The 21,004-nt window shown below is 48.2% G+C and overlaps 1 protein-coding gene and 1 non-coding gene across 2 annotated transcripts; one reads left to right on the top strand and one right to left on the bottom strand.

The window, feature by feature from the left end:
• Positions 1-1,311: 1,311 nt before the first annotated feature.
• vash2 (vasohibin 2) lies at positions 1,312-19,713 on the bottom strand. The gene is made up of 9 exons (XM_030111005.1): positions 19,101-19,713; positions 16,444-16,865; positions 7,464-7,552; positions 7,091-7,147; positions 6,607-6,681; positions 2,909-3,146; positions 2,657-2,800; positions 2,136-2,254; positions 1,312-2,008 (listed from the first exon to the last, which is right to left on the bottom strand). The coding sequence occupies exons 2-9, from the start codon at positions 16,747-16,749 to the stop codon at positions 1,939-1,941; spliced, it is 1,098 nt and encodes a 365-aa protein (XP_029966865.1). The 5' UTR covers positions 16,750-16,865; positions 19,101-19,713; the 3' UTR covers positions 1,312-1,938.
• trnat-ugu (transfer RNA threonine (anticodon UGU)) lies at positions 5,392-5,464 on the top strand. Its single transcript has one exon. It is a non-coding gene; the product is annotated as a tRNA-Thr (tRNA).
• Positions 19,714-21,004: the final 1,291 nt, after the last annotated feature.

Below are 21,004 nucleotides of genomic sequence, written 5' to 3'. Positions count from 1 at the left end.
TTGATGACAAAAGAAAATGTTACTTTCAAACTTCTAAGTGTAAAAATTTAAATCCTAACATTTTCACACCTTTCTTTCCATAAAGAGTCGACTGTGCTCGTTCGGCTCCTTTCAGTCCGTTTTCCCGTCTTCGGTTAAACTTCGCAGACAATCATTAAATGAAACTCAGCAAATAAAAAACTGCTAAAAGGCATCGCTGCTTCTCTTTTTACATTTCAACGTCGAAGCCAAAGAAAAGCACAAAGTCCAGATAAAAATTTCCAGGACCCACCACGCTAACGTCGAGCTAACGGTTAGCGTGAAGTTTCCCGGATCTGCAGTCGTTTCTACATCCGAAGCCTCAAAGAGACGAGAAAGAGAAGAAGGCTCCTCCTGGAGACGTGCTGCTGGTCGTCATCGTCCCACAATCAGAAAACACTAACGCTAGGCTAACGCTAGGCTAACGGGAGCTTCCATCCTGGCATCGAACCGCTGCTCCCGTCACGTGGAAGACCTGGATTGGTGTTTTTGCTCGGGGGTGTTTGTGCATAGCTCAGCCCAGAGGAAACCTTCCAACCTTCGACACGATGGAAGGAAACGACGAGACGACGCAGAACAACGGAGACGCAGGATTTCAAGTCATGACGCCAAAACCACACCTTTCCAGCTGGTCGCTATGACAACCAGGTTCTTCTACCTGCGCAGTGCCAGACAATGTAAAACAAAACAAAACTTAAATTGTAGTGAATGTTAGCTCGATTTAACAGAATCCAGATGCTACACTGGGAGCACGAGTGGTTCGCACCCTCACCTCACAGCCAAATGTCACAGGGTTTGAATCCGGGCCGTTTCTGAGAGTTAGCATCTCCAAACATGGTTAGCTAAAAGATGCTAAAGAGGAACCGGTCTATCGTAAAACTATGAAACATGTAAAATTAGAAGAAAACAAATGAAATACTGAAGAAACCTGAAGTCACTTTGACTAAATAATAAATAATGAACTTAAAAGTTCATCTGAAAATATGTAGCGTGTAACATGAACTCATGATGAAGGTTTAAGGATAAACTAAGTTCTGGGAATCAAGAATCAAGGTGAAAACAAAAAATAATAATAATGAAGCTGACATTTATGATGATTTTGAGACGAATGATGAATAAAATTACAAAAAAATATTTTGAGTTGAATTCACATTTAAGAATGAAGCTGGAAATAAAAATAAAATTTGAAGAAAAAAACGTTTAAAAATGTATATAAAACTTAAAAATGAGATTCAATAAATATCAGTAAAATATAAAAAAAAGGAAAAATTCTGGGAAGACAACAGAAAAACAGGAAAAACAAAAAAAGGATTTCAAACTTCAAATAAAGAATAAAGTCAAAGAGTTTGAGGGTAAAATCTCAGAACAAAAGCCGAAATCTGAGAAGAGATTTGAAATGTTGCGACGACGACTGGAGAGAAAAGAGGCGAAAGATATTTTTGGGATTGAATCTGTAATCAGGACATTTTAAAGCTGATATGTTGAAATCAGATGAAATGATGTCTTGATGAGAGAAATCGAAGGAAACAGAGAATCTGAGTTCCTGGATCGACTCTCTGCTGCCCCCCGCAGCTCAGAGGAGGAATTACATCCCTCATGAGGAGAAACGTGAGAGGAGCAGACTCGAAGGGGAAGAGGCGCTTCATGAAAACGACAAAACCTCTCGGCTCGGTTCTTTGTGCTGATCGCTTTGAGTTTTTCTCCTGTGCTTCTGTGAAGAGAAGGAAAAGAAAGACGAGGAACGTCTGGAGGAGACGGAGGACAGGAAGGGAGGGACGGTTTGGACCAATCAGAGACCAGGAGGTTTACTGGGAGCAGATCCAGCAGGTCCTGCAGGGCGGAGCTGCCCTCTGGACTCTGGACCAGGGTGGATCTGGATCAGGAGGACTGCAGGTCCTCCGGGTCTCATGTGGATCTGGATCAGATGCGGATCTGGTAGCCGTCATTCAGAGTGCTGAGTTCTGGAGGTTTTCTTTCCACTGAGGCCGGCCTGGAGGAGCAGAGATCAAGAAGCTGAAGCACACACACTCTGGAAAACCACACACACACTCACACACTCCGGAGAACCTCACACACACTCCAGAAAGTGAACACACAGCTGTGCAGTGCAGACTCACGATTTGTCTCTGCGCTGTGGGAAGCGTCGCTGGGGGCTGCTCTGCCGTCGCCGTGGCGACAGCGACTTCCCCCGACTCCGCTCTTTGATTGGCGACTGAGCGCTGGAGGATTTCAGGATCTGGAGGAAGAGTCACATGACTGCAGTCAGAATAATAAACGAATCTGTAACCAAGCAGCGCCGACGAGCGTCGCTTCACACTGCTTCTGCACCGCAGTGTGTGTGTGCGTGTGCGTGCGTGTGCGTGCGTCACTCTAAAGTAAAGGTTTCATGTGACCAGAAATTCCCACTTGTTCCTCACAAACACATCTCTGTCTCGCTGTTCCTCATTCCTAAAACTGACGTCGTGTGTTTTTTGTGAGACTCTTTCCTCGCAGACGTTCAAACTCCACTGGAAAACTGAGGACAACTGGAGTGAGAATGGAAACTGACAGTGGAGTCTTGACGCGACCCGAGCCCAGACCGGGCTGGAGCCGGCACGGTGAGCTGGTCAGTTCTCGTCAGCGTCTCTGCACGCCGTACCTTCATCCTCATGTCCCGGCCGTGCTTCTCCAGCTCCTTCCTCATCTCCTGAGCTCCCAGGCGGGCGGCGTTCAGCACCAGGTGCTTCCACTCGATTGGCTGGAAGACGTGGGGGTCGTGAGGCACGTAGAGGCCGATCTTCACCTGGAGGGGGCGGCAGAGAGGAGGGGGGGGGGGGGAGGAGTTTACACCACAACGCTCTGAAAAGCAGACCTGTTTCCACGGCGACGGCCCCCCCCCGCCGCCGCCCACCTTCTTCAGGGTGTGCTGGTATCTCCTGTAGGAGCTCTCGAACTCGGACACCAGCTCCCCCAGCGTGCGGTGGCTCAGCGGCTTGTCCATCAGGTCCTGCCGCCGGCTCATGCCCAGCGAGCCGTAGCGGCCGTTGCAGTAGACGCCCAGCACCACGTGGTGGAAGCAGTGGCCCGAGAACTGGGTCTTGAAGCTGATGGGGAAGCGCTCCAGCGAGGTGAGGCCGTTGGTCAGGTAGCTGGAGGAGGTCGGGGTCAAGGACTCTGACAGCAGCCAGGCCGACTTCACAGGGCCGAAGTCGGACTCAGACAGGAGGAACAGGGAGGCTGTGTCAGCAGCTCTGCTCTCCTGCTGGACCAGATGAGGGTCTGGACCACCCGGGTTCACTGGAACCACTGGGACTGGACTCAACGCCCCAAACAGGAGACGCTTCCTGAAGAACAACTGGTCCAGTCCGACTGCTGTTCAGACCAGTATGTAGACCTGCTTTAGCAGCAGTGTTTAGACCAGTATGTAGACCTGCTTTAGCAGCAGTGTTTAGACCAGTATGTAGACCTGCTTTAGCAGCAGTGTTTAGACCAGTATGTAGACCTGCTTTAGCAACAGTGTTTAGACCAGTATGTAGACCTGCTTTAGCAACAGTGTTTAGACCAGTATGTAGACCTGGTTTAGCAACAGTGTTGAGACCAGTATTCATCCTGGTTTGGTCCAGTTTCTGATTGCTGTTTGGACCAGTATTTATTAGGGCCAGTTCGAAATGATGGAAAGTAGGTCACACACACAAACACACACACACATAGTACAGTGTAATGCTCATTAAATATTAAGTCAGGCCGTTCACACGTCTCCACCAGAGATAACACACACATTCCAGTGTGTGTGTGTGTGTGTGTGTGTGTGTGTGTGTCGGGCCGCCCGAGGTGTGAAACAGTGCAGAAGAAGCAGCGTCTCTCGATGCTGAATGAAATGTAAATGTTTGCAGAATGTGTAAACTAAGCGGAGCCGATCGGAGACTCCTGCAGCCCAGCGGAGTGACACAGCCGAGCGGAGTGACACAGCCCAGCGGAGTGACACAGCCCAGCGGAGTGACACAGCCCAGCGGAGTGACACAGCCCAGCGGAGTGACACAGCCCAGCGGAGTGACACAGCCGAGCAGAGTGACAGAATCAGTTCCACTTGGAACGTCTGACGGTTCCTGATTATCACCGAGGGCCTGGCGGGACTGACACTGGCTTCACTACGCCTCCTGTAAAGAGCTGAATGGTGCTTCACCCCCTGCTGACTGTAGCTGCTAATAAGTTAATTACTGTTTCATTAAGAAGCTTTAACACCCAGATTATGGAGCATCTTCATCGCTACTTTTTAAATTATTATATATTTTTTTTAATGATGATAAAAATAATTGTGATACAGCAATAGTTCATTAGCAGTAACTTGTACAATGCCAACCTTAAACAATCTGACGCAGACTGTAAACATGAAACACAGGCTGTCCTGAGCGGTGGCTGGATATGCGAGTATCCAGATTACAGGCGAAGCTGCTGTCAACATCTCTGAGCACAGCGGCGTCTCCGACACGTCATCCGTCAGCATCGGCGCCGCTCCTCCGCTGCCGGCTCAGCGGAGCTCGCTTTCAGCCGAGCCCTCACACTTCATTCAAACATCAGATTTCATGCTTCCCGTCGCTGAGAGCACGGCGATCTGAGAGTCTCTTATCTGTCAGCGTAACGCTGAGCGAATCCACTCTGTCTGCACGCCGCTGCTCCACGCTCCATTTCAAAGCAGCCAGATTCCAGATAAGGAAATACTGCGAAAGGCAGAGAGTTCTCCACAAGTTCACTTCTGATCAAGCGCCTTGTTAAATCGAGGGTGTGTGTGCGTGTGCGTGTGTGTGTGTGTGTGTGTGTGTGTGTTGACTTGCTGTAAGCATTAAAGCTCCTTTCGAAGGTTTTCCCTGTGCATTGAAGAAATGCCTCAACTTACGCAGATGACGAAACGTTTTATGAATGATTGAAAAAGAGCTGAGCTTCAGACTGTAGTCTGGCCCAGTTTCAGACTGTTGTTGTTTCCTTCAGCTTCAGACTGTTATTTGGCCCAGTTTCAGACTGTTGTTTCCATCAGTTCCAGACTGTTGTTTCCAACTCACTCTGAATCTCTCAGCACTTCTTAAACCTACATTACACGTCACCATCTTAGTGCACGTTTCAATCTTGAATATCAAAATCTGGAATCCACTACTGTGAAAATGGTCTCCAGCACAGGCTGCCGGTTGTTTGTCCTGACAGTTTGCTGCAGAGTGAGCGGGGAGCGGGCGAGCTCCCAGCAGGCCTGAAGGTTTCACACAGCCGGCTTCTCGCCGTGACGCTCAGCCAGTCAGCTGGCAGCGCGGGATTACCAAAACAATGGCCGGTATTTGTCAGGGGTGTGGCGGCCGTCCTCGCCGCTATCTCGAGAACGGGTCATCAACCCAGACTGGCAGGTGAGGCCTCATAGCTCAGAGGTTAGAGCACTGGTCTTGTAAACCAGGGGTCGCGAGTTCAATTCTCGCTGGGGCCTGATAAGCTTTTACGTCGAGGCAGCAGGAGCGAGCGGCAACAAGGCCGGGGAAGCAGGGAGGCTCCTCTGTCGGCCTCGCTCTCGTCACTCTCTCTTTCCCCCTCTCACCTCCTTTCATCTGCAAACTGAAGCCAGCCTCCGTTAAAGTCACTGTCAGCTGCACCCCTCCCCCAGCAGCGCCGGCCGGCTGGAAGTGGACCATCCAGCCAGGCTGCGCTCACAGCGCTTCAGGGAAACACGTCGCTCTGCTGTTCTGGCGTCAGAAAAGTTTCACACTGACGCCTCGGCATTCAAACAAGAACAGGAGAATGAGGACTGGAGCTGGAGCCAGGACCAGCAGAACCTCGTCCTTATGGTGTCTCCACTGAGCACGTGCAGACTGCAGGACTGCTCCCGGCCGTGGAGGTCAGGACCAGGACCAGCGCTTCCTTTTCCAAATAATCACCATTTCCACGACAACGGAGCCTGAGGGATTTCGAAAAGTTCCACCTTGGGAGCAATTTTGAAAAAGTTACCTTAGCAGTGGCTCCGAGCTGCGTTGCCGTGGAAACCGACACCCGAAGCACAGCGGAACGCAGTCAGGTAAAAATAATCCAACAGGGAACACGTGAAGCCTCCACCGACTGACAGTGGAGCTCAACTCCCTCCTCCTCCCTCACAGCTGGATTATTCTGACTGAATACCATCTGGAGCGAGTTCCCGGTCCACACTGGAGGCAGGAACTCAGACATTTATATGAATTTGTGTCGGATTGGGATTCAGTCGACAAAGCCTTTTCATGCTGAAACTGCAGGAAAAAAAATTACAATGATAGTAAAAAAAAAAAAAAAAAAAAAAAAAAATGCACTGCTGCTTTAAATCGTAAGCCCCGCTGGATGATACTAAGCCTGTGAGTGTGTGAGGGTGTGTGTGTGAGTGCGAGGAGGGTGGGGGGGGTAAACTTTGAAGTAGGCTTGTTGCCAGGCAACGCGTTTGGAGCTGGAAAGGCTGGTTTGTGATGGAGGGGCATCAGAGCAGCGGCTCTCATCGATTTCAACTGGAGACAACGGAGTAACCTGGAAGCTCTCAGCGTGTGTGTGTGTGTGTGTGTGTGTGTGTGTGTGTGTGTGTGTGTGTGTGTGTGTGTGTGTGTGTAAGGATACATCCCCAGGATGACGGCCTCCAGACATTTGATTGGCAGAGACTCCCTGATCATCTCTCTTGCTGTCTCCATTAACCTGCAGGTGGAAACCGAGAGAGAGAGAGTGATTCAGTGTGCTGTAGTTCACTGGACTGCAGTGGAACACACTACACTGTAATGTAACACACTACTGCACCATACTGTAACACACTACACTGTACTGCAGTGGAACACACCATACTAAACTGCAACACACCATACTGTACTGTAACACACATTATGCTCCACTGTAGTGTACAACATGAGATTAACTGATCGATTTTACTGTATTGTACTGTAAATCACTCCTACTACACTGCATTGCTGCGTACGACGGTACACTGCTCGACTGTTGAGATCAGTATCGTATTTTGTATTTTACTGTGTCGTATTGTGGTAAATTAAGAGAAACAGTCTTAGAGTTCCTTCAGAGCAGGCGAACGGAAGTCATCCGACGAGGAACTCACCCACACAGCGGTCGGCTCTTCTTGATCTCAAAGAACTGCGTTCCCGTGTGATTGTACCTGACAGAACCGTGAAGGAGGAACAGACGTTCTGCTGGGATGCTGCGCTGCTCCCAGGTTCAGTTTCCATGACGACGTTTCAAGCAGAAATGCTTTATTTTTGCGTTTTTGTTTCAGAAAAGTTTCGCAATTACACAGCAACATTTGGAAATACAGTGCGCGTGTGTGTGTGTGTGTGTGTAGTTTTATTTCAAAAACAACCAACGGCATCAACTAGTGGCTGAACATGAAAACTACATGGTTTCCAAAAGGCTGCCGTGTGAAGACGAGACTTTGCTGAAACACGCTGAGAAGAGCGGCTCGGTTTGAAGGATACTGCAGAGCCTTCATGTAGTTCTGCACGGCGACCAGCCAGTCCGGGACCGACATGGACGGCTTGAAGGTGGGAATCGAGGGGACGGGATGCTGGAGGGGGACAGAACGGGGTCCACAGGTTAGCGGAACATTCCGGAGAGAGCTGAGGAGTCGTGTTTGAAGTGAACAGGATCAGAAAGAAAGACCTGAAAACTGCACGGAGCTGTCAGATCATCAACAGAACACAAACGCCTCAGAGTCTGGTTCTGCAGGGAGTCTCCTCCAGACTCTGGGTCCTGTTTCTGATGATCCAACACTCCACTGAAGCCAAACACAGACCGGCTGTCATCACCACGGCGAACCAGGAGCCTTCCCCCCGGCCTGCTTGGTGGTCTGAACAGGGTCCTGTACCGGCCTCACAGCAGGTCGAGTCCTGAATCTGGAACCTGATCCGACACTCGTGAGGCAGCTCTCCCCGCTTCTGACCGCTTCTGACCGCTTCTGACCGCTCGGCTGCCCTTGACCCACATTTGTGGTCCAAAAAAAAAAGTAATGTAATTACTGCGGTGTGTTTACAGCTGCCTGACCTCAACCAGAACTATAGGAGGAGGAAACAGCTGTGGATTTACCCCAGGACACACACACGCACGCACGCACGCACGCACGCACGCACGCACGCACGCACGCACGCACGCACGCACACACGCACACACGCACACACGCACACACGCACACACACACACACACACACACACACACACACACACACACACAAACCAGGCAGGCCTGAGTCAGACTCACAACACAAACACACTTCCTCTGACAGGCACTGGCAGCTGGCTGTGTGCGTGTGAGCGTGCGTGCGCGCGCGCGTGTGTGTGTGTGTGGCACGGGCTCTCGTTTCCTGCGGTTTCGTCTCGCTCTTCATTTAACTGCCCCAGAAGAGGAAAAATAACAGAACAACAAAGTGGCGCCTGTCGTCCCGTCAGTCGCTCCTCGCTCGCTCCTCGCTCGCTCTTCGCTCGCGGCCCCGTCTCGTGACGAGGAGAGAGAAACCACATGACGGCCAGGAGGCTCCACATCAGGGACGGGTTTCCTGCTTCGCCGTCAGCTGCTGATAGAAACCAGAGCAGTGTGCATCCTGTCAATACTCCGACTGGTCGACACTTTGACCCGAGATGGAAAAACAAGACGACTCTGTGCATCATATATTGGATCCTGCATGTCTTCACTTCATTTTGGGATATTTGATACTTAGTGGGTGATTATTTCTGTGTATTTCCATTTGGTACTTCATCCATCCTCGAAGGTGCAATAAATAAGAAATTCACCCTAAAAACAACTACAGTGTTCCCGTTCGCCTCCTGTCATTGAAGAAACATTCCCTTTCATCGACCTCGCTTCTCCATCAACAATGTCTCCGTCAAGTTTTTTTTTTTTTCAAACTGAGGTACAGGCAGGAATAACTTAGGTGGGCGGGGCTAAACGTTTCTGCTTCCTGGTTCCAGAGCCAGTCATATGAGTTCCTGAGGTTGCTGGACTAGCAGAGCAGAGTTCAGGATTTTATGACCCGTCGTCTACCATGAGTGTAATGAATCACGTTACTCATTCAGGGTCAGCTGTATAACAGCACACATTCCAGAGCTTTACTGCATTAGATAGTGCATTAATTATGTTTTTAAACTTCAGTTTTCAAACTCCTGCTGCTCCGTGTGTCTTGCCCAACTTCTCTTTATTATTTTTCTTTATGTTTCTTGAAAAATGCTGACACCTTTCAACCATAAAGCAGAAATGGCAGCAGAGCAGACAGACGAAGACGATCGAACACTGACCCGGTTTCCACAGTTCAGGAACATTTCACTGAAAACTAACCAGCGAAACACGTTAAAGGCAAACCGTGGGAAGCTCAACTCTTACTCCATGGAATCACCGCAGCAGAACACCAACGTCTTCAACGTCTCCACCCAGAGTTCATATCATTTAATACATTCATTATTTCTTTACTGTGGCCACAATGACACATTACATTAAAAACCACATGAAGCGTGTGCTGCCAGAGTACAGAAGGGTACATTTATTTTAATTTCATTAAAGCAAAGTTCAACCAAAGTCCAGAATAGGTGAAAAAAATGAGGGATAGATTAGTCAACAATAATGGTTAGTAGCAGTGTAAACCAACGCCCAAAACGCAGTGAAAGTTCAGCGTTTTTACTCGTTTCCATGTGAACGGGGCCTCAGCGAGACCAGCTCGGCTCAGACTCTGTCAGAGCAGACCGGGTCTGGGCAGAAGAGTCCGGAGGGGAGTGGAGCAGTCCGGTCCAGGAGCTTCTGCAGGCCGCTGCTTTCTGGGTCTGGCTCTTCAGATGTCGCTCTCGTGTGACCGAACCCTTTCTATTTCCATCGATACAGCTGTCGGCGGCTCGCACCGCCGGCCAGGCACTAATTTTAGGCTGCGCGACGTCGCTGGGCTGCGAACCGGAGCGCAGAAAATGGAATAAGCAGGGAAACAATCAGCCGGCTGCTCCTCCAGTCCTCCAGTCGACTGACAGCCATTAAACCAGTCTGCCAGTAAATAGGAGGTTTTACTGCCACATAATCTCCCATGTAGTCAAATCCTCACTAAAGCAGAACACACACACACACACACACACACACACACACACACTCTCACAGCGGGGATAAAGCTGCTTTCTGCTGGGTCAGGCACTGAGATGAGAGCTGATCTCTCCGGTTGGAAGCTGCCATCTTTCCCTTCGGTTCCACGCCGACGCCTCCACAGCAGGGACGGCCCTCCGGAGGAGCCGGTGCTAATGGAGGAAAAACTAAATGCTTTCTTCTTCTTCTTCTTCTGCTTCAAAACAAACACCCAGGCTCATGAAGTTTAAAACTGTTGACAACACTGACCTGTGGAAAACATTCCCCTCTTCACTTGGTCTGTTTTGCTTTCAGACTGATCCAAACGACTCCGGACTACGTCACACGAAACAAACACTGACCAGAGACGGAAACAAGATCCTGACGAAGTCCGAACCCACTTCACTGATTGGTCCGGAGTGAAACAGGAAGTCCCGCCCCTTTAGCCGGCTCGCAGCGAGCTACAAGCAAACAAAACATACAGTCTTCTGACCATGAGCGCCTGTCAGAGATGTGTGTTTTATATCGTCTACGAAGGGGTTTGCATCTTCCTGATGAGGACCCGCAGCGTCTCAGTCTCTTTTCCACCGTCGGGGAAAGACTTCGCCAAGTCGCCAGCCGGGTCAGCTGTTAGCTTGTTAGCTTAGCCGCTCACTCCGTTAGCTTCATGTTTCTCTATTGAATAAAATGTTTAAAGAAAATCAAGAGTATTTTGTCCATCAGTAGATGTTTTGGTGAGCAGGAAACTTAACAGCATGTTTTGGGGGGGAAGGAAATCACATTTTAAAAGCCATCGTGGGATTGTGCTTATCGAAACTAAAGACTCGTGTCCGCACTTCCTCGCTTCGCCGCGTCTGTCCACGAGACATTGTGAAACTTTGTCTTTCTGCTTCGTTCCTGTTTCCTTTGGATTCGTGCCGTTAGCTCTGCTCGTTCACTACCCAAAATGCACTGCGTCCACTGTCCGTGTTCTTTCACTCTGTCCCAGACCACAGACCTGAGGTGAACCCTCATCTTCAGGTGGACCACAGTCCCTCTCTTCGGTCCAGGATCTGGCAGAGCACCAGCTGTGGCTCTCGTCTGGATCCGGCCAGATGTTTCTCTTCTCCCGTTTGACCGGAGATCCGAGGCGGAGTGTGGGGGCGGGGCGGTCCTCCCACTTTTTTAAAAACCTCTGCTCTTCAAGTCAGATGAGCTGCACAAAGCCATGCGGACTCTCTCCATCAGCGCTCCAGCCTTCATCTAACACCACTAATTACTGCGTCTCCACTGCTCTTCCTGCCGCTCGGCTCGTCCTCGCCCCGGTAATTTCACCCTCCGTCCTCCTCCTCCTCTTCCTCCTCCTCCTCCTCTTCCTCCTCCTCCTCCTCCTCCTCCTCCTCCTCCGCCCCTCCAGTCTTTTTCAGTCCATGTCGTCACTTTTCCTGCTCTAATCTCCCGCTTCCTCCGTCCACGTCCGCTCGCCGTCAGCAGGATCTCCGTGCCCGGCGTGATCTCTTTCTGCTCTCTGAATGTCAAACACGACGGGCAGCAGGAGGCGGCGGCGAGAGGAAGAGCAGGACGATGTATAATTATGCAGGAAACTGCAGCGAGCGACTCCACGAGGAGCCTTGAATTTACTTGATTGGTCTTTTGTTGTTAAAGCACATCGTTTCTGCTCGAGAAGACATTTCCGAAGCGTTCACACAAGTCGTGGAGGCTTCTTCATCCCGGTGGCCAGAAGAGGGACTGTCAGAGAGATTCCTCACAAGAACCGTCGGAAAAGTTCTTTAAACTGGTCTCAGAGACGAGCTACGGTCCGACCTCGAGTAAAACGAAGCGAAATGACGCGTTAAAGCTGAGTGATCAGGTCACTGATCGCTGGTCGATCATGATCAGCTGTGTGGACATTTACTGGATCAAACCAGCAGGAAGTGAACGTTTCATGGGTCTGATCAGACCAGTAAGAGGTGCAGGGGGAAGTCATGTTTCATCGGACCGACGATGAAAATACACTGCAGGAGAGAAGCGCTGACGGAAGTAAAACTTTTCAAAGTAAAACTCAATGCAGATCAACAGAAATTTTAATGAATTCTTCCAAATTAAACTGACAACCTAAAGAACTCTCAGGATCTGAAAAAACTTTATTTTATATGTTCTTCATTCATCGTACTGTTGAGTAAAAATCATTGTTATATTTTCTATAGTAAACTAGTTTAATCAGCTTTATTTAGTAAATGTTAATAAAACATTTAATCTCTCGTTTCTCTAGTTTTTAGTACAAATGGTTCAAACCGGCATTTTTTTAAAATCTCGATTAAAATGGAGCTCTGACAACATGAAAACACTGTAAGTATTGGTTTTGCCAGAACGCTCAGCCGTACAGTGTGCTGAATCATTTTTTCTTGTCAATATTACATGGATAACAGGTTCAACAACAGAGAATTATTCCTTGAAAACTTTTAATTTGAAGACGATGCATGTAACAGTGCAGAGCTTCTGTGTAAAACTGAAACTTCTCTGAAACGAAAACCACACTGACTTTGCCGAATACGAGCATGTGCAGGACGGATCAGGCCCAGCGGCTTTCATTCAGCACAGGTTCATTATCTGGAGGAACCTCAGGCTCCTCACAGAGAACAGGGACCTGTGGAGTTCTCGGAGGAGCCTCCTCAGTCGGCACTGATCCCGGAGACTGGACTGGACTGCAGATGGTTTTCTCTGTTCTGCTCCCGACATCAGGAACACGGCAGGAAACACGCCGTCTCTTTGTTTACATTCAGGACATGAGCGAACAGAACAGAACAGCAGGACAGCAGGAGCTTCGGGTTTCACCAGCTTCGCCGTGCGCTCCTCTATCGACCGGGGACGCCTTCGTGATTAAATATAAATAGGTACGACAGTGACGGGTCACATTTCCCTCCCAACACCTCCCTGCGACCGGACTCGCACCTTCCTCTGCAGATCGCCGCAGCGGTCTGCTAATCCGCGCTGGCAGGTGTCTGCATGAATCAGCGTCCCGCCAGAAAAACCCAGACCGGGCGCCGGATCGGAGCAGCTGTGGCTCAGCTGGAGGAGACGGCGACGCTTTCAATCCAACACACTGCAATGGCCGCGCGCTTTAGTGCTCCTGAGCAAAGCACTGAGCCTCCGACAGCTCCCAAAGGAGGTCGAGCCTCTCGCAAGGCAGTCGTCAACACTGGTCTGAATTCAATTCTACTTTAGTTTTAAAGAACAGTCACCTGAAGGCGCTCTTATTCTGAAAATCCAACAATTCCACATGAGCAGGCAGAAGATGCGGTGGAGAGGAGACCGCCTCTTTAAACGGGAAGAAACCTGCAGAACCAGACTCAGAGGAGACGTTCCGCAGAACCAGACTGTGACACCGAGCCCAGAGTACCGGTACTCCTGAAAGCTCCTCAGTGGAGCCTGGCCAGCATTTCCTGAGGTTATCAACCAGCAGTGAGGTTCTCAGCAACACGCCTCATTTGAACTGAGCATCGGGGGGCAGCTGAAGGTCGGGACTCGCGCGTCCCGACTCTGATTGCTTTAGAACTTCATCTCAACCCGTCGTACAGAACGCGGTGGGACAGTGGAACGCCGTGGGCGTTTGGCGTTTGGCGCTGCATCGGCAGATTTCTCAAACCCCTTGATGTTAAAAAAAAAAACCTGCCGTTTGTCCGGTGTGAAGCAGAGCGCGACTCATGTCTGCCTCCCTATTGTTCTCGGAGGCGTCCCTCCGCTCGGCGTCTCCTCTGCATGTTGCCGTGCTACCTCTGCATGGAGACGTGACGCCGCGGCGCCGGCCGGCCTCGCTGTGCGTCTGCTCTGCAGACGGCTTTGCTTTGCTTTGCTTTGCTTGGCATCCAGATTATCTACAACCCAGATTGTATTAGAGGGATTATTTGGTGGCCGTGCCAGGGCTTCTGTTCTGTGAATGAGGGCACGGCCAACGACAACAACACACACTTACACTCTGCTCAATTCAATACTGACAAACTGTGTGTGTTTGTGTTGAACCCGCAACACATTTAGAGGGTTTATATGAGAAGTTATTTTCACAGGAAACATCAGTTTTCTCTGTTTAAACCACAGCAAACAGTCCAGATCATCAAACAGCCTCGCTGTTCCTCAGGACTGAGCGGTGAGTCTCAGCAGGGACCTCACCTCAAGATAACATCACAACATATCACAACATCATCGTGTACCGCGATACTCTAGACCAGGGGTGTTCAACCTGCGGCTCTGGATGATTCGTTCAAAAGGGGTTCAAAAAAGGTTGAAGGAAAATTGGGAAACATTGCTAAAACCACAAGAAATGGGGAAAAAATGACAGAAACGTTTTAACATAAGAAAATTAAATAGGTCAGGAAAAAAGCAAACAAAACTGTTTAAGAAGAGGTAAAATGCATCAAACTCCAAAACTGTCAACAAAAAAGCTCAAAAACAGGAATAAAATTGTTAAAACCAGGTGCAAAAATGGGTTCAATGTAAAAACATGTTCACTATTCTGACCTGTAGTTAAAACTCCATGAATGCATCATAAGATCTAGTTTTTGTTTGTGAAACTTCCTGAGCTGCATTCGCCTCATTCTAAAGGTTAAAAGTTCTTTACGGCTCCAGAACAGCTCGACTTGGCTGAAAGTCACGAGAACGACTCCTCTGGTCATCGAGGCTGCAGAACCCTGTTCTTTACAGTAGACTTACAAAATAGAAACATAATAAAAGTTGCAGTATAATTCTATCAGATGCTACTGATCATTCAGAGTAAACTGAGTCAAAACGGTCTGACTGGAAACGTCTGACGGTTCTCCTCTGTTCCCTGAACGGCTCAGTGGAAGCTTTACCTCCTGCAGTGGAACGACGGATCAGACTGCTGCTGAAACACCAAGGATTCTGCTCCCTGAGTTCACTGCGGCGCAGGTTCTCTAGTCCTGCTGTATTCACAGCGCGTTTAACACATCGATGAATAAAAAACATCAAAACCAAGAACTATCGATATTTTTTCAAACCTGTATTAGTTACTCAAAACAAGCACTGATTTAAATCTAGGGTTGGCGATCTGAATGAGATACATTTTTTTAAATACTGGTTAAAATGATCTTTATGACCCGATGGGAAGCAATTCATGGCGTGTTCTTAAAGTAGTTTGGAAAATATCTGCTCCCTACAGCAGGAGTAAAACGGGAAAAACAGCAACCAATCCTCTTGCCGGGACACCTTTTTTAAAACCAATCAAATCCCTTCGCCGTTCGACCTGCCCCCTGCGCGTACATGTCAATGGCGTGCACTGACCCTGGTTCAGAGCGCGTAGAAGGACGGAGCGTCGTTGCAGAATGGTGGAGAAGGATGTTTGGGGCTTTACTTACCGGTGAGTGCGCCATAACTTGGCGTCGTGCAAATAAAGAAAAACGAAGAAACGAAGCGCTGAGGACAGGTTACGCCAGGAACGCACCGGACGCGGAATTAACACGCGCAACGCGAACGTCTCCGCTCCCAACAGGAGCTCCTCCAATGGGGTGGGAGCTGGGCGGAGCCTAGGGGAGATGCTACATTTGTGCTACAAGCTAGTTTTCCAAGATCGCCAACCCTAGCTTTAAGACAGCCGTCAAGTTATAAAAAAAAAAAAAAAAATTCTTAAGAAAATAAGAATGCAGAAAATATCATTTCAGGTAAAAAAAATTTTTTAACATATCGGTATCGGTCTGGTCAGTACAACTGGTCTGATATTAACAGCTGATATCTGCTAACTTCTAGTTCTTGTCCTGTGTGGCTTAAAGCTGATTTAAGTTAAGGATTGTGTACAAACAAGTTCCAGTTCAGTTATGGTTAGTAATTTCATACATGACTTGGCGTGACTTGTTTCGGTGATTTTCTGTTTCCTTCCTCAAAACACAATTTGTCAAAACACACAGGACATGTTTTGATATTTCTGATTAAGCCTAAAACTAACATTCTATAAGTGACTTTGTTTTCTATTCTATAATTAAAGTTTTGGAAAATAAAGACACTGTTTTGTCATATTCAGAGTTTACCAGGTTCTCAGTGTAGAAAATCAGCAGAGAAACTTGTTTTTTTAACCAATATTGATATCGGTAAACATCAACTGTCGGCCAGAACCACACCATCAATATCGGTATCGGTTAAAATTACAAAGTTAACAGTATAAAATAACAACAGCAGCAGAATCAGTGGAGTTAGCAGTAGTGCTAACTGGAGACAGTGGTTCCAACATTTAAAAAAATGATGAACAAACCTTAATCTACTTGCCGATAGCCTCGAAATGAAGGGCTAATTCTTTAGGCAGTTAGCATTAATCTGAACGCTAAAGAACTGTGGTGTTACTGAGAAGGTTTTCCCACAGAGAGCCCGGAGCCCGGCGGACTCACCTTGGGCAGGTAGGCGGCGTTCCGGATGCGGTCCACCATCTCGGGGCCCTCGGGGTGCACGGCGCCCACGTGGGACCACATCCTCTCCCAGGTGGCGCCCTCGATGGGGAAGCCGGCCCGGTTGACGTAGAACAGGACGCCGCCGTCCTTCTCCTCCTCGTCGCCGGGCGAGCGCGGCGAGGCGGAGGACTCGTCCCGGGCGCCGAGGCGCAGCAGGCAGTGCGAGCTGCTGCTCTTGGAGCGGCCGTGGCGGCTCAGCTTGGCCGGGGAGGCGCTGCTCCGGCTGGGGGAGGTGGGCCCCGTCATGGATGCCAGCTGAGGGGGGGGGCGGGGCTATCAGGGTAGGTCGTCCTCCTCCAGCTACTGGAGCTCCTCACTGCTGCTCAGCATCAGACGCACGGCGGCGGTCTTCAGGGACGAACCTGGCGGAGGGAGACGGCGTTCGGTGACCCGCAGGTGAAAAACACTCCTACTGCTGAGATGAAACAGGTGTTTTTCTCTCTACTAGGATTTTAAATGAGTTTGTTGATTTGATGATTATCAATTGAAAAATAAAAACACACACATTCCACCTTTGCAGGGAGGTGAAGGCAGCTGCGAAAGTTTCAAATCTACAGCAGCTTTGAAACACAAACAAAACCTGTATCTTCTGTTGCCTTTATGGAGTTTGAATTCTGACTCAGGATGGTGAACATTTCATGACATATTCAGCTGTTTTTAAACCCGACTGCAGCAGATTTATCTTTGTAGTTGACGGATGTTATGAAGTCTTATATAAGGTTAAAGGTTAAAACACATAGTTTCAGAGGATGCGGATTTTGAGTAGATTTCCATTTTAGTTGTGCCTTTTATTAAAGCTACTTTTTATCCTGATAAAAATGACTGGTGTGTAAATAAAATGAAAACAGTATCATAAAATGTCTTGAGACGTGATTTTCTGAAAGCTTCAGGAGGCATTTAGAGGAAGTGAAGAACCCCGTGTGGCTCCAGAACCGGAGATCAGTGACTGGAGGATGACCTGGCCCAGCTGGAGACCGGAGCCCCACGGCACAGGACCACTGAAATTTCATCCTGACTTTTAAAATATATTCACAATCAATATATTTCCTATATTTTCAATTTTATATGTGGGTGTAAATAAATTGTAGAAACACTAAATATATTTTGTGTGAACATTACGAGGTTCTTCTCCATTTCAGGCTGATTTCAGTCACCTGTATTTGTCCAGAAATTCACTCACTTCTTGGCGTCTCAGTTTATCTTTTCCATGTTTTGCACACGTGACAATAATTAAATAATTTATGAGACACTTAGCAAAGCCAGTGCTTTGACAGCAGCTCTGCTGAAGATTCCCTCGCTCTGTGGAGACATAAGCCGATCCTCAGCCAGTCGGCGAAGCCGCTGACAGTCCGTGTCCTTCCTGCTCAGGGAGAGGAGCGACGCTGCAGCAGGACTGCAAACCCCCGAAGGGAGTCGACGAACAGAGGTCACCAAGTAACAAACACACAAAGACTCACAAGGTGGGAAATCTGAAGTGTTTGATAAACCAGAGTTGAGTCAGACTCTGAGTTCGTTCGGAATTACCGAAACCGATCTGATCAGCTGCCATCAAATGCTGCGGTGCCTCCAGTGGCACCGCGTGGTACTGCAAGACCGAAGGAGACGAAGCGAGAGAACCGCACCTTTAAACAATAAGACACATTTACACAACGGCTCAAGAGAAAATACCCCGTTCTGGTGTTTTATTTTAGAACAACTTCGTCTCAGGATTCTTTGGTGTTATTTTATTTCTTTCCAGAAAAAATAAAATACTCGGGTCTTGAATTTTGGTTTTTTTGTGTGTGTATGAAATGAAATATGAATCACTCTATAATAGAAATGTCATTATTACTATAATTATTTTAGTTGAAGCTGAGGTGTGATTCTCAAAAAAATAAACACTTAATTCTGAATTAAGTGTCTGGTTTATTGTGATTTTGAGGCTGAATTAAATAATTCCTCCATCATGTAAACCTTCATTCTATGTGTTAGCTTGCTCTGCTGCAACGACGCACATATTCCAAGATGGCTGCCCGACGCAGGCGCTGGACTCCAGCTGGGAATATTTAACAGGAGCAACAGAAGAAACGGATAAAATGAAAAGAGTGGATGGACGGAAATATGATGGAAACACGGAGACCTTTTGTAGCGTCCAATGTAACTGAGACAGAAGGAAAGAAAACAAGCAGGAAGTGGAGTTTGTTTACTTCCTGTAGAGGCAATTACATCACTTCCGCCTGGTCCAATCAGAGCCCTTCACAACCAACACATCCTAAGGTGAATTAATTGAAGGAGAATAAACATTTCACATGTAAACCTTAATTCAGAATTACTATTCCCGTGTAAACGCAAAGGAAAATACTCTAATTTCAGATTGTTTCATTCAAAATTATTGATTACAATAATAAAAAAAATCATGGAACTGTGATCAGTGTCTTGGTCTTAGATGAACTGATTTAGCAAATCTTAACTATTACCCTAACTAATGCCATAAAACGTGAATATTATGAAAAAATGCTGCGAGTCCCCAGAGATGATGAGAAACAAGTGAAAGTGCAGTGAGAGGCATCCCAGAGGACACAACTTCCCAGTATTCAGCGTCCGGTTCGATTCCTCACCTCACCGGCCGAGCTCTCCGCTTCACCGGCGCCGGAGTCGAGCAGGCTCCGGTCCCGTTCATGCCCCCGCGGAGGAGTCCGGGTCCTGCTGGGAAGTCTTGTTGTGGCTCGAGGCTTTGTAACTTCACCCCCCTTTTTCACGGGTGTAAAGCCGCCGCCTCGACGGCACGCGCAGCGGCCCGTTCCGCTTCAAAATAAAACAACGCGTCCGTCAAACGGCGTAAAGCCGCGGGAATAAGAGAGGGCAGAAATCACTGTCGGGGCGAAGCAGGATACTCCGATAACAGTATCTGCTGCACATTTAAGAGTTTAATCGACGGGAAGAAGAAGAACTGAATGGAAATCCAGCTGCGGTGTTTTATTTTGAAGGTAATCGGAAACATCCGGTGTAGCGCAGCGCTCCTCTCACGGCACTGCGGCGGTTCCACCTCCCGCTGCACACTCTCTCCTTCAGCCGCCTCCCGGGTCCCGCGGTCAGCCGCCTCCTCTCTCCATCCGGAGCCGCTGAGGGTGAAATAAATCCTGCTTCGCTCGCTCACATCGTGAGAAACGGACGCTGAAACGGCCGCGAAGGCGGAGAGCCGCTGCTCTCCTCTGTCACCCGCTGCTCGGATCCGCGGCAGCGGCTCGCGCACGCCGCCTCCTCATTGGCGGAGCTAACAAAGAGGGGCGGGACCAACAGCGGCTTTCACCGTACAAGGAGCGGGTGGTGCGCTCTGATTGGTCAGAGCGGGATGCGGGGAGGCGTCAACAAGTGATATATCGGCAACAAATGGGATCCTGTCAGCCGCTCAGTGCAACTGTTGATCTGACCAAAACACATTAAATGATCATTTAAAACGGCTGTTTTTTTTAATAGTATTTGGTCAAATTTTCAAAATAATAACAAATAGCTGTAAATCTTTAGAAATGTATTCATTTTGCACTGAAATGTCCAGCCTTTTCCCTGGAAACATTTCCTTTAACAAGCATGGATTCAAGATTCAGTTCAATTTAAAAAAAAAAAAGAATAACTTCAACATACCCCTAGATATTTGGAAAAAAAACAAAAACATCCTGCTTTCTGTTGAAGTGTCCTTGAGCAAGACTCTGAACCCCAAACTGCTCCCAGTGGACAGATTTACCACCTGACATGTGACAGCAGCCTCTACTGCTAAGACATTTTTCTTTCTGGGATGAATAAAATTATTCAATCGTTTCTGAAAAAGTCCTTTTTCTCCCAGGAAGTCGAGGTTATAACAGTGATAACAGCATCTTAGAAGAAGAAATAAGTCACAGGCAGTTTTCTTTTGCATGAAACGATGCTGGACTCACTTGTGTGATGTCTCCCCCTGCAGGACGAAATGTTTATTACAGGGAGAAAAAGAAAAAAACAGTCAGGATCGAGCTGGAACTTGGCTTGGCGCAGAGTTTGAATCAAACTGAGCAGATTCCTGTAGAGCAAAGTGATCGTACACTGTGGTAGAGTGGTACATGAAATTACATCAATATTTTTCTTCTCCATCTATTATGTAGATGTGTTTTGTAAGTGTTCTCAACGTGTCTGAAATGAATAAAGAAAAAAAAAGTGATTTCACTAAGCTCCTGTTTATTAGAGGCAGTGTGATGATTTATTTGTTCGTGTCCAACGTCACTCATAAACTGATACAAGTAGAAACAGAAGAAAAACGGAAGATAATTAAGAGAACAGCTCCATTTAAAACAACATCCTGAATTTAGAGAAAACAGTGAAAGTGCTGACTCAGCAGCAGTGGACTGGCGTTGTCGCTCAGTGGAGTCGGACAGAAACAGACGGCTCTCCCAGGTTCTCGTACGTCACTGAAGCCTCGTCTTCTTCACGCCGAGTCTGCAAACAGCACTGGGTTAGGTAAACCTCCTGCACACACCGGGTCCAGGTTGTCTCG

The sequence above is a fragment of the Salarias fasciatus genome, chromosome 15 (assembly GCF_902148845.1).
Source record: "Salarias fasciatus chromosome 15, fSalaFa1.1, whole genome shotgun sequence".
NCBI lineage: Eukaryota > Metazoa > Chordata > Actinopteri > Blenniiformes > Blenniidae > Salarias > Salarias fasciatus.
Note: the sequence above shows the minus strand (reverse complement) of the source record. Positions and strands in the feature narration are given on the sequence as shown.